Source organism: Athene noctua, chromosome 8 (assembly GCF_965140245.1).
Source record: "Athene noctua chromosome 8, bAthNoc1.hap1.1, whole genome shotgun sequence".
In the NCBI taxonomy this organism is placed as follows: domain Eukaryota; kingdom Metazoa; phylum Chordata; class Aves; order Strigiformes; family Strigidae; genus Athene; species Athene noctua.
In genome coordinates, this window is record NC_134044.1 from 27,897,112 (window position 1) to 27,915,996 (window position 18,885).

Below are 18,885 nucleotides of genomic sequence, written 5' to 3' on the forward strand. Positions count from 1 at the left end.
GTAACAGAGCGGCTATTTTTTTCCTTTGTTCCATCTACAGAAGTTTGCAAGTTACGAAGAAAATGTTCTCAACTGTTGATTTTCTGGAGAGATACCCACCCACACATTATGAGTACTTGCACGTTGTAAATTTGATGATTTAATGGAAAATAGTCACTTAAATTCTGCCCACAGTAAGTCGTTATGGATTTTAGTAGTAAATCTGCATTAAAATGTTACTATTTCAAATGTGTAGGATAGAAAATTATGTGTACACAGGATAAATGGTGGAATCTAGCAAAGCTGTCTATGCACCACTCAAAGTATATTAAAAAAACCCTCCTTTTATAAAGAAATCAAACACTTTGCATCTTTTTAATTCGCTATTTTACAAAGAATCTCTCCCTCCCCAATAGGAAACCTAGTAAATTATGTGGTAATTCTAAGTAGAAACGGTTTTTTATTGCAGCCCAGATTCTGCAAGCTACAAGATAAGACATCCAGCCAGATAAGAAGCTTAATTATGAACAGAATGAGCTGCAAACTTTTCTTTGCAGCTGTCTGTATTATCTTTGATTCAATATTATACTTCATGTCCAACTATTTTTGCTCCAATTCCTACTTATTTCTTTACAGAATCACAGAGTGGTTGAGGTTGGAAGGCACCTCTGGAGGTCACCTGGTCCAATCCCCCCTGCTCAAACAGGGCCACCTAGACCAGTTTGCCCAGGACAACGTCCAGGTGGCTTTTGAATATGCCCAAGAATGAAGACTCCACAGTGTCTCTGGGCAACCTGTGCCAGTACTCGGTCACCCTCACAGTAAAAATAAAAAAAAACCCAACCGACAAACCAAAGTATTTCCTAGTGTTCAGATGGAACCTCTCCTCTTTCAATTTGTGCTCATTGTTCTTGTCCTGAACATTAGAGAATAAATATCAGGTACTTGACACTGTAATTAGCTTGGAGTAATATTTATTTTACAGTCAACAGTGTCCTTGTAAGACAAAGTAGGAATCTGGTCTTTAATGTGGATTTGGTTTATGTTGTATCTGCAGCTAATCCAGCTTGTGGGGAGGGGGAAAGACCTTGGAAATGACTTTCTGCGACATGAACCAATGGAGAGAAGGTAGAAAAATAACCATATGGTCACATTTGGAAAAGCATGTTTCACACCTTCCTAGCTCTAACAAGAGTATTTCTTAGCAAGAAGGAGCCTATTCAAGCGAGGCAATGACCGTTCTACAGAACCAGTTATTGCCACCCTCGCCAGCATCAGAAGGGACGTTATTAGCAGCAAAACCACGTGTTTTGTCAGTAGGTGTGGGCAGGGGTCAAACGATTGGAGGGAGAATCCCACCAGAAGGCAGCGAGGGCCCAGCCCGGGCGGGGCAAGGCGCGGAGCGGCCGCTGTCCGCGGTGCTGAACCGCCCGCCCCGCCGCTGTCCGCGGTGCTGAAGGGCCCTGCGGAAGGAGCGCGGCCTTCCCACCCTCCTCCTCCTCCTCAGAGCCCGAGGGGCTGCGGGGGGGGCGTCCGGCGGAAACCTGCCCCCCTCCACATTGTCCTTTCAAATCGCGCACAGCAAAAGTCACTTCTGCCCCGAGCGGAACACGTAAATTTATTTCCATGCCAATGTTTCAGATTAAAGTAAAAAAAAATAAAATAAAATAAAAAAAAAAAAATCAAGATCTCATTGCAATTCTAGAACAACTCTGGCTGCAGGTATGTCTCACACCAGCTTTCACTTGTCTGTTGGGGATTATCAAGCTTTCCGTGGTTTTGGCAGATTATGTCTTTGAGACGGAACCATTTAAACAGACACAATGATGTCATCGTGAAAACAGGTCATAACCACAACCACACACTCGTGGGACATATCGGGTGTAATCTTTTTTTTTTTTTTTTTCTTAGTGAGAATAGATACAGTTGTTTATTTCTGCAGAAAAAAAAAAAAAAAAAGCAGAAACTCGGTCACGTGGCACATAAGAAGGTAAATTTTAGCAGCTTTCTACAAAATAAGAAGAAATGAGGTATTTATAAGGAAGAACATTATTTTCTAATCTGTTATCTGTCTTGCTTCTATTTATTTTTTTTTTATTCAAAATAAACATTCAAAAGAGAAGCAAAAGCACAGTACAGATACTCCTTGTGTGCTCCTAATACAATAATCTGATAAATGATTAACAGCAGGACTTTTCCAACAGTTCAAAAACCACCTGTACTACACACAGAGTTGGTAAATCCTTCCTTTGCTATCCTACAAAGCGGTAGCGAACGAGAAAAGTATTTGGCTCATCTCATCACTCAAGCTATGTCCTTTCTCTGTCATTCTGCCCATTATATCAGCTTTCTACTGGGAGGTAGGCCCAAGGGAAGAGCGTATACTATGGCACAAACACTTCAAGATAGCATTATTGCTTTTTTTTTTTTTTTTTTTTTTTCCCCAATGTCAAGAATGATTTATCCATTTGTAAACAGAAAGCATGACCTATTACTTGATAATTGGATCTACCTGAAAGGTTCTTGGATTAAGAGGGTAGTAAGTACTCTGCCAGGAGCGTAGGGAACTAACAGTGCTTTCACTGAGCACACATACGTGTCTTAAGACCTCGCAGAGGCAGCCTTTGTGAGAGTCCTTCTAGGACTGGCTGCTGTAGTTTACAGCAAAGAAGAAAGCCACATGGAAAGAGAAAAGGGGATTTGTTTTTATTTCAGGTGGGACATTATTAATTATGGGTCAGAGTCAAATCCACACAAAAACAGTGCAGCAGAGCGGGTAATCTGGCCTGACATTTAAAAATGAAAATCAATTCGTTTAAAACATGAGATGAAATCTCATTTTGAATGTTCACAGACTATTATCCTCTTAAATTTACCTTCAAAATACTAAAAAGTGAAATTCTGAACTTCATCAACTTTACAATGTACATAATACTTTGGGGTTACTATATCTTCTTCCTGGTTGAGTTCCTGATTGCTACGTGTACTGCTTTATTTCTTCCATCTACATATGTGATAGGGCGATTTTTTTATTGCTTTTCATTTTGCCCTATTTTATTTTGTGCCTTGCGTTATGTCTCAGTCACGGCAGATGATTTCATGCTGTTTTAGCAGAAATACATGCTGATTGGATGTGAAGCTCAAAGAAGAATATTTTCAGTGACAAATATTCAGATCAAATTGAGTGTACTTTATTAAGCATAAAAGTATGCCTTAAAACCAGAAAACTTTTCCAAGAGATGCATATGTTAGTCTCCAAGTAATTTTCCAGAACAGTAATCTTTCATCTCGCTATTTCTGTCACTACATCTCAGAAAAGGCATACCAATTTTTGGTTTTCTTAAACTATATTATCTGCAAATATATTTCTTTTAAGAGGTTAGTAACAGAGTAACTGATTTCCAACTACCTAGAACTGTTCAAGGTACTTGTGATCAGTCATGACGAATTAAATTTGTTTTCCTCGGTCGCCATTCTGACCAACCCTTAGACCAGAAGAAGGAAAACAAAGGTCGTGCCAGACAAAAGAAATTAATTGTGGCCTTGTTTGCCACCTGGTAACTTTGAGCCAGCTGATGAGAGGACGTGCACAACTGTAAGGAAATGTTATTGAGATGAGATACTCAGGCTTCAAGGGCAAGTGGCATATAAACAAAGCCTGAAGGAAGAATTTTTCCCCTTTAATACCCACAAGGATTCAGTGTCCCACATTCCAAGAGACGGTTCCTCTGCCATTAAAAATTAAGACAAAATTTCACACAGAAGAGCTGCCAGAAATTATCAAGACCTAGATGTAGCAGCAAAAATAAGGAAATATTTCATTTGTGGGGCTTTTTTTCTCCTTATCTAGTAGTTCCTTTGCTATTTGACAAGTTTTTCATCAGTATTTCATTTTGAGAGCAACGGTTTTCTGCAGTCATGAAGGCATCTGCTTGATCCAAAGAAGTTCAGACACTTGATTCGAAGGTATCATAATTAATGATTTATCCAGCTCCTGAGTCTTAGAATCACACAATTGGGTTGTGTCTCTCAACTGAAATATGGTAACCTCAGCTAGCAGAGCTTTTTGAAGCCACATCCATAAAAATCATACATGATCTTCAGCAAGCCAAGGAGAGCTCACATCACTACATATCAATGAACCAGTGATCAACTGATTGATTACCTGGCTGGTGTGAGCCCCTGTGCCTACCTGCCCCCATCTCATGGGAACCAAAAGGCTTTCAAAAAGTCATATGAAAACTGTTAAACATGAAAATTGTGGTATGGCTGACCAGAAAGTATCCCCGCTGCTGCCAAGCACAGTAAGAACGGTTCCTGGTACCTCCCTTTCTCTTCATTTCTCTAAAGTTACTCTAGAATTCTTATTTTGTGTTTCTGTAGTTATTTTCTTGGCTGGGACAAGAAGGAAATGTTGTATTAGGTGAAACGGGTCAGTGCCTGCATACTGGGAACGCACAGCTGCTGCCAAGGCTCAGGCCATCACTGCTGACTCCTCCCGGGGTCAGTGCCTGTGCTGGTGCCCTGCCCTCCCACAGAATCATCTAGGTTGGAAAAGACCCTGGAGATCATCTAGTCCAACCATTCACCTAGCACAGTTCCCAACTACAGCACATCCTTAAGCGCTAAATTGACCCGATTCTTCAACCCCTCCAGGGATGGGGACTCCACCACCCCCCTGGGCAGCCCATTCCAAGCCCAACAACCCCTTCTGTAAAGAAATACTTCCTGACATCTAGTCTAAGCTTTCCCTGGTGCAACTTGAGGCCATTCCCTCTTGTCCTGACGCTTACTACTAGGTTAAAGAGGCTCAAACCCAGCTCTCTGAACCATGAATGTGCTGACAAAAGGCCCCACACCTTTGAATCTGGGCATTTTTTACTTTGGGTGTACAGGTTTTTCCACTAGATTTTAGTTTTTTATAGTTTTAATTACTTTTTCTACTTCCTGTTTGCATGTTTTGTCTTATTCTTTAAGAATGGAAAAGTTTCAAGGGCAAGAGAGGAAAAATGCTTTTAAAACTGTCACTTCTCTCAGTCCTGGTAATTCCTCATCTTCCCTTACAAATGCCCCAGGAGGTTTGTTGTAACAGTGGAAATGAGCTCAAAGACCTTATCTTTCAACCATAAATGACCAAACGTCATTCTTGACTCTCCAGCTGCCTACTGCACATGCTGACACTCTCCGTTGTCTCCAACAGACTGAATAAACCTTGGGTTTAGGTATTATTCATCCAACTCAGAGTTTCAAAATTCTACCTCACCACAGCTGCTGGTCCCATGTGCTGGTATAAATAGATATTGAGTGGACACAGTTTCAGTACCCATCCTGCAGCAGCGGCACGCACAGGATCTCCTTTATTTGTGGGGCATGAGATCCTTCCTGGTTTTCATTATTCAAGTAGCCAACTAGCCAACTACCTTTTTTTTTTTTTTTTTTTCCCCCAGCAGTGTGTAAGATCCAGATGAGGATCCAGAAAAGCTGAACAGTGGGAGGCTTGTGCTGAGAAAAGCAATTGAAAACCAGGATTAGATTTCAGCTGAATTAAATGTCTGTGCTGTGACAGTGGTTTCTCAAAATACTTCATAATTTCTCTCTCTCATCTGCATCAGTGCTCGTTGCTAACATATTTCAGCATGCTAGTTGCTTTCTACCTTTTTGAAAAAGAAATGGGAAAACCTCCAAGGAGTTCAAATTTCAGGCTATCTCCTCCTCCATATTTTTCAGAGGAAGATTGGCAGACATCAGAAGAAATCTGGGAGACTCTATATTGCTCAGCAACATACTTTTATGCAAAGGCTAAAACCGGGAATATTAGGGCACCAGCAGCACTGCTAATGCAAAACAAATGGCACGATAATTAATTTGCCCCATTTTTCAGAAGTCTAGTTCTGGAATGAGGGTCAAACTGAGGTCTGGGTGAGTGGATGTGTTTCCCCAACTTGGTTATTCCCCAACTCCCCTCCCCTGTTTCCAGCTTGGGTCTTATAAACACAAAACTTCAAGAGAGTGTAAAATTACAGATGGGTCCAGCAGTGGTTTCTCTGCTCAGATGGTTTTTTCTCCTTCCTTAACTTTACCTTATACTTGAGCAGAAAATGTGGCTCAGTCCAAATGGTGCATTTAATTCTGCTCAAGTCTTTTTTTGGTGAAGACAATCAATTACTCTCCCATTGACGTGTCAACAGTTCAAGGTTAATTGTCCCTGGTTTGCTCTGGCCTTATCCCTGCCCAGTCCTGAGCCTGACAGCATCATTTCCAGACCAAAAATATGTGACGTTTGCCATCAGGAAAGCACATGTGTATCAGACAGAAACACACTCACTACTGCATTTGATCAGAGTCTATCCTTCACATATGTGTCCAGGGACTAGCAAGGATGTTCCAGCCCAGCCCCGAGAGACACACGCACTGGTGGCATTTCTTGTGCCACCACACACTGCACTTGTGTGCCCAACCACACACTTGCAGAAGCTGAGACCATGCTCCACACAGAGCCAGCGCTGGTTTGCTTCATCAGAAGTAATCAGGAAATTAAACTACCCCCATGTTGCTGCCTTTATGCTTTGTGGCGGCAGCTGTTCTCAGAGCTTACTCATGTTGTGTCTCCCCACCAGATCTCACATCTTCAACCACGTCCCTCTTAGGGCACCTGCTGAGCTCCCACACTAAAGGCTTCTCCTCACCTCCTTCATCTGCTCCCTCCTTCCATGATGCCCCACAGAACTCTCTGCTGCGGACAGAAAAACATCTTAAATCAGTAGGTCTGGTTTTAAATAGTTTGTGAGGATCTTGAAAAGTACAATGGCATCTGCCTGGAGACACAGTGCCTCATCCCAGAACTGAGGACCTTTCGGAAAATACAAGTGTGGGACCCTCACAGCCTCAGGGATTGCAGTAATCAAGGTCACACTAAATTGATACAGGTTCCTTGGCCTTCAGAAATGTACCCTGTTTTTCCGAAGGTTACTGACAGGCTTAGCACTAGAAAAGTGTAAGAAAATACTCCCATCTTCCTCTGCGTTAAACAAGTAGGATGCAGAAGTGAGATGAGCGCGTGTTGCACTAACACAAATTAAGTAGCAATTCTAGTATCCAAGCTTCATTGTCCCACAAATATATAACCCCCAGATGTACTCATTTTACCCCCCAAAACCCCAAGAGCATTAAAAAAAGCATCATTTTCCAAATTAAGTAACTGACGGAGAGCACCCAGGAGCCTCCCTGTGCAGGGTACGAAGGACCTCTTGTGGTAGCCAAGCGGCTGGCTCGGCGTTCCCGCACAGCAGCCAGCCTCCAACAAACGCCAGCGGCAGATAAAAATTGATATCCAAAAATTATCTCTCTCGTTAGAGGAACCTAACTCGTTTAAGACATGAGACATTAGTGTATAACCTAATATTGCAACTGAGTTTATTATCCTGGTCTCCGGCTTTGAACATACAATATCTAAAACCAAACCAGCGTGCTCTCAGTCGTATTTTATTAAATACTGTCCAACCCGGTGCCGCCTGCCTGACCGCGGCGTCACAAAAATAATAAACCAGCTCACCTAGCTTCAGTTTGAACCTAGATAATGCATTCCAAAGTAGGAAAGAGTGAAATACTTTGTGTAAGGCCAAGACTAGTGTCCTCAGGACAGAAAAGCTCTGTTGGCTCGGTGCGCCTGCCTTGTGGTGGCATTGCTCCAGCTTCGCAGCCGAAGGCAGAGGTAAACTAACAAACACCTCGTCCTTGCACAGGGGCTCCATCTACTTTAAGAACGCCACTAGCAATGATTTCTAGATTTGTGTAGTGAATTCAGAAGCCACCAAATGCCGTCCTGTGAGTGGCAACAGAGCATCCTATAGCTGACCAACATGTGTCCTAGTGAGGGTCCAAACAACGTGTTCACACCTGTCCTGCACACCTCAGCCGAACGTCCTGCTTTTATTTAGCTGGTCTAACATGCACCGAAGCAAGTTCTATCTCCAGTATATATATTTTTTTTTAATATTGAATCATTGCACATGCTCTAGTCTACCTCAAATCTGAAGTATTCTGTCACAAAGCTGAAAGCAACATTTATAGGCTCTATATCTGCTTTCTGATTTATTGACCTAAAAGATCCCACTCCAGAGACAGTCACAAAGCCACTTGTTTTCAAAAAATGGGCGCAATATTTGGGTTTCTAGTTTAGTCACCTAAAAAAGAGAAGTACGGCCTCCAGCCACCAGTCACCCAGTCTGCAAGGTGGCATGATTATTTATTCCAAAATCAAATTTAATCACTAGATCAACTTCTCTAAGCCTCTTTTAGGAAAACAACCAACCAACCAACAAACCCACAACCCTACAAACCACTTATCTGTAGGAAAAGCACCACAATTTGTTTTTTTTTTTGGAGAACACAAAGTGCTAAACACACATGAAGAGCTCTGCTTTCTGCAGAAGAACACATCACCATTTGGGAACACCGCTCCCCATCAAGACCACTGTTAATATCTGCTGTGTCCAACACACCATTCTGATGAGATCTACACCTAACACTCAGTCACACGTTCAACTGTACCTGCAAGAGGCACATCTGCCTGCAGCTTCGAGACACTACTACACCCCTAAAGGTCCTTCTTACAAGAGTAGCCCATAATTTATCTCTCATTGACCCAAAGTCCTTGATAGGAATCCAGCAAAAAGCAACAAATCAGAAAACGGGCCCGATCGCTGGACTCACCGGCGTGCTGCTGTCAGAAAAGGTGTTCATGCTGATGGACCTGCTCATCTTGTCCGAGGAGAGGGACGGCGGGGAGGGACTGCGCTTCTCCAGCTGCTCGTGGTGCGGCAGGTCCTGGCGCTGCAGGTACTCACGCCATGCTCGCTGGATACTGAGGCAAACGCCAAGGCACAGGGTTGGGGGGGGAATGCAGCAACACAAAGGATTTAAAATCTATATTCTTGACTGAAAAGGTGTTTTTCACCTTTTTTTTTTTTTTTTTTGTGCACTTTGTTTTCTGGTTTGGATAATGATCACTTGTAACTACCCTCTGTAGGTCTTATATTAGCCACTACCAGTATAACTTGCATCTGTTCAGTAGAAGCAATTCTTTAGCTCAAATCCCTAAACCTGAGGAAGTGATTTAAATTTAAGACTGTACATAACCCAGCAGTTCTCTTAGATCTTGCAAACAAAGTAAAAATCCACAATTATCTGTTTAAAAGAATGAACAGCCTTCAGCATCTTATATTAGCTTTCAGATTATACAGCTGGAAGTTCAGAGCCAGACCAGTATCCTTGAAAACCTCCTCCAAAGTAACGTGTGGGGGATTGTAGTAGGAGCTACGCCTTCAAACTCTAAACTTTGATCAAGTTTCTAAAACCTGGCTTGAAATTCTGTAAAGAAATTCCATTTTCTGTGCTGGCCGGTGGCCGGGAGACTGGGGCAGCTCTCACCAGGTGGCAGTGCTGGACCGCCTGCGCCTTTCTGAAGGTGCCCGGGAGATCCGTGAGAGATTCTGGGAATTAAAACAGTGTTTACAATACTAATGGCGTTAACACAAAGTATGTGGGTGTTTGCACAGAGGTTGATCTGTGAACTCTGCAGCAAAGCAGAGCTAAATTCTGACCTCAGACTCAGCAGCGCTGCTGCAGTGCAACGAGCTAGAAAGAGCTCCTTTTAGGATTTTTAAAGATTTGGGATTTTGTTCACTGGGATAGCAAGTCAGTAAAACCTTCAGTGTGCCTGTTAATCAGGTAGAGTGCCGTGACCCGTGCTGAAGTGGTTCTCAGCGGAGCAAAGCTCTTGTGCTGCTCTGCGGGTGGGAGCCGTGGCTCCTCCAGCCGGAGGGCTGGGCACCCTCAGCACCCAGCCTTGCTGCTGAGGGTCCCCCGGGAGGGCTCCCACACCCAGACCCCACCTGGCCTTGCTCCCACCCATGGTGCTGCGCCCCAGAGCAGTGCACAGGACAGCGCTCCCCGCTGAAGGAACTTTACCGTGGCCTTTACGGTTCAAACCAAAGGGTCCAAAAGCCTTTGGCATGGATTTACTTTGTCCTATGAATACTTTTTTTTTTTTTTTTTTTTTTTTTTACATTGCCTTTTTAACAGTCAAGACGTCATTTCTGCTTCCATTTCCACAAGCCAGAGAAACATTTAGCCCCCAGACACTGCTGAAAAGGCATTTGATTACACACTGGCACATCCAACTTCTTGGCTTTGCAGGAGGAGGATGAAACTCAACATCAGGGCACCGACAACTTCTCACTGACCTCCTACAGTGCCAGGAGCTCAAACCCTGGGCGGTGCCTCTTGACATGTAATTTTTCCTGGTCAGAGAACAACTCTCTTAACACACATTTAGAAAAATCTCAAGGTTGAGGAAATCAAATATATGTATTTTGTTATTTTCTAGAAGAATACCAGATTAGAAACAAACCAGCATCTATTACAACCTGCCCAGGGTAGGTGCACAGCAGAGCCAGCCAGGTGGGTTAAGGCCTGTGTTGTTTACATACAACAGCTTTAAAATGGACAGAAACACCCACCAAAGCTCCCAACTGAGAGAGCCAATGGAGGAGCTTCCAGTAAATACATTTTGCTTTAAAAATCCCCACATCCTCGCACCTCAAGCATTTACAGTTTGCATTGTTTCAGTTTCAAGTTTTACTGCATAACATGGGCACGTAGTGTTTACATATTTATATTTAAATGTACTTTTAATTTTAAAGCTTGAGAATATACTGAGGTTAAGTCATAACTACCCTTCCAGACAGCTCCCTGAAAATGTATTCTTTTATCTGGCTTAAATTTCCATGACTAAAAGACACTGGCTGGATTTTAATTTGAAACTTCATATCCTCTTAATGTTTTAATACAGCATTAATATTTTAATGTCCTGTATAGCGAGTTAGCTGTAGCTTTTCAACAGAAAGTGAAATTTGGTATGTAACGTAGCAACACATGTAGCTCTGTAAAGTTGTGCCTGATGTCACAAATGCTGGCTTCAGCATAAAGATGTTCATATTTTTTGATGCAAGTGGAGTCACGTTAAACTTTCATTGTCTGCGGGGAAGATCCAGGGACACCGTGTTAGGGCAGAGTTAATGCCTCCTGGACGGAGCAAATGCCTGCACCAGGGCTGGAGGAACAACGCTGGAAGAGCACAAAGAGGAGTCTTCTGCTCTGACAGACACGTGGGTAAGTTTTAAGTTATATCCTCAGTATTACGGCGTGTCCTGGTACAACACAGTCAAGCCTTTTAGAATAACTGACTCCATGCTAAACTGGACAACGTGTGGGAAATTTATTACGCAGGCTAAAATGTTTGGAAGTTGAGGAGTTCATTACCAGAACACGGTGATGCTTATCTCTCCCTTCCCGGCGGTGCAGCTAGGTGTCATGCATGTGCCTTGGCTGAGTGCTGGCAACTGCCTGGCTTCCCAGTAAAAACCAGCTTTCTCAGTGCCATGGAGCCCTGGTCCCCTCAGACTCACACCTCCATCCCCACGCAATCCCAGGATTGCTCTTTGCAGAGGAGTCCCGTGAGCCGCCCGGGGAGCTTGAAGCAGGCTTCATGTTAGATGTGAAAAATACCACTGAAGAGACTTCTACTTGCTCTGTGCTACACTTTCCCCCTCTAGGATGTCCTCTGTATATATGAAAAATAGAGCAGATTCTCAAATATCCTTTAGTTTCACAGAGGCAATGACAAAATTAATGCAACGCCGAAGTTTAGCATTTGAAACTGAGTTCAGAGAGAATGCTCATGTGCTAAAAGGCAGAGAAGAGCTTAGTTAACTTGCTAAATTGAGGCTTTTTTATACTTAACGTTACCCAGAACTCCACAATGGATACAGTCTGGGTTCTGCTGTTTGGGAATCAAACTCAGCTGCATTAAAAGGCAGAAGTTATAATCTTCATTACTTACATTTTCACTTTTGATTCCAAGGGCTGTAAGTCGATATGATATTTTTCAATGTTATTTTCTTCATCCATGGCAAGCTGATGGCTATGGAAAAGAAATGAAAATGGGTTTAATGCATCTCAGCATGACATTTTTGCAAGCACTGTGAATTAATTCTGAAATTTTGACAAGAACATACAAGAGCTGCTTAGTATAAGGTGTTCCTGTCTTTGGAGGAAGGCATCTGGGTCGCTATGTCCAGCCCCGTTTGACTGTAAACAAAAAGTATGAATTTGGATCCAGTTTCCAGATCGGAGCCTGCCTGAGTCCTTGCACTAAACCTTCCAGATGCCACAGCTCCAGAGACAGGCACACCCAGCAAAGAAGCTGCTGCAAATAAAAAAAAAAAAAAAGCCACTGGCAAATATAATAGATATTCTTGCTAAATTAACTTTCATCCCTGGGGCTACGTTTGAAAAGCTGGAGAGTAAAATGGAAAGTAACAATGGTAACGCCAGTAGCAAATGAATTACATCAGCAAAAGCCATTCAGGAACATGAAGAAAAAATTCTTTGTAATAAATGATGACCGAGAAATTGGTGCTGCAAACCGATCGCTTTGAGAAAACAATTTTAAAATGCTAGAAGATAAAAATCAAACATCTCGGGACACTGCTTTGGATGGAGCTAGCAGCATGGATGAAAAGTCTTCATATGAAAATTTGTAAGATTAGACCCCCAACCTGTGGAGTTATTTTGAGACTTTACTGGACACTTAATTACATCATTCAATCAGCAGCAGTTTTCAGAAATTATCCTCCTGTAACTAAAAATAAGAATTTTTTATGGGAGAGATGCAAAATCTGGATTATTTAGTATATTACCAAGTGAAAAACATAGTCTACAACAAAGAGACTGCCCTGCAGAAAGGGCTTGTGACCTTATAAAAGCCATTTCGCTTTATCATGTGTGAGATACGGTGGAAATCACACACTTACCTTTGAAGCAAGTCCTTGCCATCATTGACCTGTTCCAAGGTGTGCTGGAGCCTTTTGAGCTCTTCCTACAAGGAGAGAAAAAACATTCCAATGTGCTTATGGGAAGCCCTTGGTTGACATTGGACTTTCCTACTCAACCTCAAAACGTTGTGAACCAACCACTAAAACCAGTCCCTCAGGTAATGTCTATAGGATTGCTTTCAAATTTAGATAACAAAAATAACTACAAAGAAACCAATATATTCATCAATATGTCCAGCGTAAGTTTGAAAGTATCAAACCCACAAAAATAATAGGCAGAGCAAAAGAGGAAAGTATCCTTTCATGTCTTAGGTGTGCGGCTGCTTTGATTAGGGAGGAATCAAATCCAACCATCAAGAGATGGGCTTGGTAAGAGGCAAGTGAGCATCAGCTCGTACTTTCAGGCACTTCTCTTTGTTCTGCAATCAAACAGTATTCAGTCTCATAATTAAGAGAGTCACTGGCTGAGATTTACAGCCCGATGCCTTTACCAGGGTATTTGTGTCAGGCGCTGTTTCAATAGCAGAGATGTCACAAATTTAACTACAGCATAGCTGGGGTTCCCTGCATCCATGCTAATGACCCGGGGGGAAAAAAAAATAAAATCTACCCATGATGTTCAGTACAGATTCGGCTCAAAAAACCTAAATGATAGCTGACTGGCAGGGTGTTATTGTTCGGAAGCGGTGGGAGCTGAGGGGTGGAGGAGAACCTGGTTGCAATGAAGCGTGTGCTCCAGGGGATGCCATTCCTGGGCTGAGCTTTCCGTCCCCTCACAGGGCACAATCCCACAGCGTGCCCCGACATCGCTGGGACACGCCGGCGCAAAGCACACGAGCCCAGGTCTCCTGAAAACCTGGGCTGACAAGCAAACGCTAAACCCTCCAGAGCGCATCCCTAGGATGCGAGGCAAGGAGCGGGGATGTGCCCTCAGGTTTGTGTTTATACATCAAATGCTTGATAATTAAGCTGGAAAATGAGAAGTCTATGCAAAACACAAAGATGTTAACTCACGACTTCTTTTAGCTCATTAAGTTGGGAATCAAATGTAACAGCACATCTACTCAGAGTAAGGAAGGAGGGTAATTTACTTCACACCTACCTTGCATACAGATACAGGATTCCCAGGAAGACTAAGAGCGTTAAAAAGTCAAAACAAGGATATTTTCATCTTGTATATCTTATCTGACCTGGGGACAAACGACAGATTTTTGTTTCCAATAAGGCTGTTGCAATCTCCAGGAGCACAACAGATCAGCCAGCTCTATCTTCTGCTTCCCCATATGAAGCCGATTTTGTGAAACAGAGAAATTTTACGTGGCGCTTTTTAATCCTGCACAAGATTCTACCCTGTTCACCATGAAACAAGATCACAGTTGGTAGCTGATTTACTCCTAATGCAGCTTTCATTTCCCCCCAGCCTTGGAAAGACTATTACTGCAAAATAAATTTTATGCATAAACTAGATTTGCCCAGACGACAAGTTAGATGTTTCCCCAGTCTTCGCCCCTCTGGGTCTCTAATTGGAGCACCATTTTGTGGACACGCTGGGCACGTGATCTGGGAGGCCTGGCTGCCACCTACCACTCATCAGCCATCAGAAATAATCCAGTTGTGAAACTCCTTTTAATTTTTCCTTTTTTTTTTTTTCTTTTCCTGCTCTGAGGAACAGCCTCTTCTAGCATATTAAAATCAAGCAACTTTCAAAAATTTTCTTTTTTTTTTTTTTTGAAGTACAGCTCAGAAGATAACCTTTTCTCTCCTGTATTATTCCGCTGGTCATTTTTTCAGCTTAGCCCACAGCTATGTACAGTAATTTAGAACGTGAAAACAATTTGCAATTGACTTTATATATAGCTCTGGGTGACAAAACCTGCATGACTTACATAAATCATTTCTTGTGTTTGACATCATTTTCTATTAACCTCAGGGTGAAGACTGAACCAAAAAAAAAAAAAAAAGTAAAAACCAAAATTGCTTGTGACATTTTTGACTATTCAGACTTTCAATTAAACATCACCAGACAGTCTTTATAAAAGCTGTAATATAAGGCAACTACAGGAGGGGCACTGTAATGTTTGCATAATTGGGAAGAGCAGGAGACATATAATCTATACTAATTCCAGTTTTGCGTCATTAACCATGAAGTATTGATTATTGCTCCTTGCAACAGAATTTATGAAGCCAGCCATGCTGCTGCACCCACAGAAAGCGATTCGGCCTCAGCCCCCGGCGGGGTAAGCGATGGGTGGTACTGACAGCCGGGATGCCGCTCTCCCAACCCACAGCCTTAGGGGATGCGTCTCCCAGATTACACCAGGAGTGACCCAGCTGCAATCTCGAACTTCAGAAAATTAAATTGGAAGAGATCCATACTTCTGTTGGAATACACAATGAATTACGATGCCGCTATAAACCTGGTTATAATGTAAACATATTGTAAAATTTACTGCCGCTTTCCCTTCCCTCCTACAGTTGAATACAGACATTAAGAGCAATCGGGTAGCTGCAGACTCATATAGATACCTAAGGAAGAAAAAGCAATGAAAGCTTGAAGTGCAAGAGCGGTGTTAAAAGCAAAGTGAAGTGTCTTCTTCTAGTCTTTAATGTGTACATTCTGTTTATGCATTAATTATTTCCCAGCCTGTAGATCTGTACTTTTAAGAAACTAAGCTGTTACAATGACTTAATTAATTATTTCCAGGAAAGCCCGTGACCTTGTAGGACAGAAAAAAAGACCAAGAGGCTCAAGTTTATAGACCCTCACCAGGGAGAAGCCTGTGCAAAAGGGCTGTCTTAAGGTGCACGGAGCAGTCTGCACATTACAAAAGCCTAGCTTGGTTCTGCTGTCAGTATTTAGTTAGAGCAAAAAGATTCTGGGTCCCTCTACCTTTTCCCACTGCAAATCAGCTGGTGTTTGGCTCCAAGCGGCCCAAGGACAGGCTCTGTGTGTGCATGTCCAGCGCGATGATTTAGCAACCTCACCCAGCTGCCTGCAGCAGTTTTCAGGGTCTTTCTTTTAATGGAGGGACCCAGAGGTTGCCGCAGACTTTGGTCCTCGTTTGGGCTTGCACTGAAATGTCACGTCTCGTTTGACAGTCCATGGAGATGATGATGGCAGCCAGCAGATATGGGGTCACAGAGGCAGGCTTAGATGAGGAGGAGCAGAAATCTAGAACAACCTAAACGCACTAGTCCCTAAATTCCCTTTGAAGAAGTATGTTTCAAAGAACAGTTATTCAAGCCAACGCTAATGAAAGAAAAGAACTCTCAGACATTAAATCATACCTAGATAAATATTTACCTCCGGTAGCAGGCAATGACTTTTTTTGTTTGCTATACCCACAAGCATCCATTCAGATCAGTGGAGCTATTTATACCCGTGTGTTTAGACCAGCACAGATAAATCAGGGCAGAGGCCACATATTAAAAATTAATTTTCAAAATCCTTTTTGGACACACGTGCCATTGTTTGAGTATCTCTGCCTAAGAGGTTTGTTGCTTGCTGCTGGATGACTCTACAAAACAGTGCTTCCTGAGAGGTCGGGGACATGGAGATGGGAAGAGAAAGCTTGGATTTCAGTAGAACCACAGCCCTAAAGCAGCAGTAATAAAGGGTTTTTTTCCACCCATGTTGTAATTAAGAGTGTGTATAGCAGTTACTCAAACATGGCAGCTTTGGGTAGTTCTGATTTCATTGATCTTCTGTGTTATTGGAAATTTTGTTGAATGGTGATTTTCTATTATGCAGCAAAACTTCCACTTGTGTGCGTTTCTTCCTCTCCTTAACTTGCAAGTCACCTGGAAGACCACGGTGCCAGTTTGAGATCCTCCTGATGCAGGAGGTCCACAGCGACCGGAGAAACTCTACACTGGACTGACACGGTTGCTCTCACCCCATCAGAGCAAGATGTGCCCTTCGTGTTGGGCTGCGGGGTGCTGGTGAGCACGGGGGGTGCTCAAAGGGGCCGGAGCATCAGCGCTGCCCAACGGCACCTGGGTAAGATGCAGCAGAGCAGAGCACAGCCCAGCCACCACCTTGAAGGCCAGCTCCATCTCATCAGCCTGCCAGTGCTAAGCAGGGAGGGAATTAGTGCCAAGAGCTTTAATTTGGAAATATCAATAAAGATCACTGGAGCTTTCACAGCCGCTCTTGCCAGCAGACGCGTCAGCGCTTCTCATTGTTCCAGAGCTGCTGCATTTAAAGGCCAATGTATGAGGTCTTCTCCGTAGCACTGACACGGGCATGTGCAAAACCCATCGTTCCTTTCCCAGCACAGCCTCTGAAGTGATGGCACAGCTAGGGCAAGCACAGCTGAACACAGTCTGGAGCCAAAAACGCCACAATGCCTGCTGCCGTTCAGATCAGAAGCCACGCAGGATCCATCCCTCTGATCAAAGCCACCTGATGCCTCTTTCTGTCACCTATGTTAAAGCCTATAAATTGGCTTTCTAATTCTCACCTCCTGCCATTTTCCAATCCTGTGGTCATCAGAGGTGGATACACGATAATGAAGCTCTCTGCGCTGCTCCTTGCGCCCCCGCCCCAGCCCATCACACCAGTCTAGGGACAGCACACACAGCACTAAGCCACCTTTAGCACCAGCTCTGATCCATCTGCCATACGTACTCCAGCACAGAAGCAGCAGCCTCAGCTGCTTTTCAAACACCCCAGCTGCTTTGGGTTACTGAAAACAGTCCATTGCCAGTGCTGTCCTGAGCTCTTACACCCATGTCTGCCATTAGCTGTATTTTTAAGACTTTGTTTCCCATTTAACAAAGAATTCCATGCCCCTCCCCGCCCCTTTTTGTGTCCACAAAGCATCTTGGGTTTGTTGATTTAATATTTTTTCATTGTATTAATTTTAATTTATATTTTACACGGTTTTCCCAGGGAAGAGCATGGCCCCTGTATTAAATTATGAGTCCGTTTTTCAGTCTGACAAGGCCTGTCAAGCAGTGCGTTGGTTAAGCCTCTTAGCAGGACTCAATGAGCCTAAAGAGGATCGAAAGATCAGGATCCTTTGAGGTGAAGGTTTTTTACTCACTAATATTTTAGGCGCCCGTTCACACCAGCACGGAGGGGCTGCTCCTGTGGGAAATCTGCTGGAGTACACCAGCAGCCCCCTACAGCAGGGGGATTGTCCCCAGAGCAGCATCCCTGGTGGCACCTGTGTGCCCGGTGTGGGGGGTACAGAGGCACAATTTGCCCCAGTTTGGGCAGACACGAGACCATCTGGATTCATTCCCATTTCAGGGATGTGCAGAGCGTGCTGCATCCCATTTCAGGGCTGGAACATAAAAGCTACGCCCTGGATACACTGAGCACTCTGTGGAGTTGGCAGTTTAACATCTGACGGTGACAACTGCTTCGTATCTTGGAAAAGGGAGACGTGTCAGACAATAGTGGCTTTTGTATACTGGGGGTGGGAGGGGGAGGGTCCTATTTTATTTGCTCTGGCAACCCAACAGGGACCTGGAACACTTCAGCTACGAGTGTTCAGGAAAAATACATTAACTGCCCAAGATTAACACAGCTACGGGGGCTCTGCGATCCCCAGCTGCCAGAGCAATGTGCCAGACCACTTTACAAAATTTGTGCCATCAGTAGAGTTACCTAAACCTCCTTAAAGGAGTTTCACATTCAGATTTAGAAACAAAATATGAATTAGCCTCGCTGAAATGGGTTTGTTACTGCAGGAAGATACAGCATGGACATTCAGGTCGGATCCTGCATCCTGCCCTGCCCCTGACCTCTAATGGCTCCTTAAGCCTTCCCGCCTCCTTTCTGTGTGCATTCTGTCTACTGAAGTCACTGTATCTTCAAGGAAGGGAACAGCTCTTATTTTTTTGCTTCTACATCAGGGCTCTGACCTTGATTAGTTAAAACAGAGTGTGGTTATCAAGCGCTAATTAATAGCAAACAATTTCAGACTCTATTTCCCTTCCATGGCTCACCTTCCATACAAGAGGACCACGGTCCCTCTGCTACAAGCTTTGCTCCTGGTGA

General features: G+C 43.5%; 1 protein-coding gene across 1 annotated transcript in view; it reads right to left on the reverse strand.

Moving 5' to 3' along the window:
- SCHIP1 (schwannomin interacting protein 1) overlaps window positions 1–18,885 on the reverse strand; it is a 181,502-nt gene that overhangs the window by 119,224 nt on the left and 43,393 nt on the right. The window contains exons 2-4 of the mRNA XM_074912691.1: window positions 12,855–12,919; window positions 11,882–11,962; window positions 8,692–8,842 (exon numbers count right to left, since the gene is read on the reverse strand). Of these exons, the coding sequence (XP_074768792.1) occupies window positions 8,692–8,842; window positions 11,882–11,962; window positions 12,855–12,919 (297 nt within the window). The remainder of the gene's footprint in view (window positions 1–8,691; window positions 8,843–11,881; window positions 11,963–12,854; window positions 12,920–18,885) is intronic.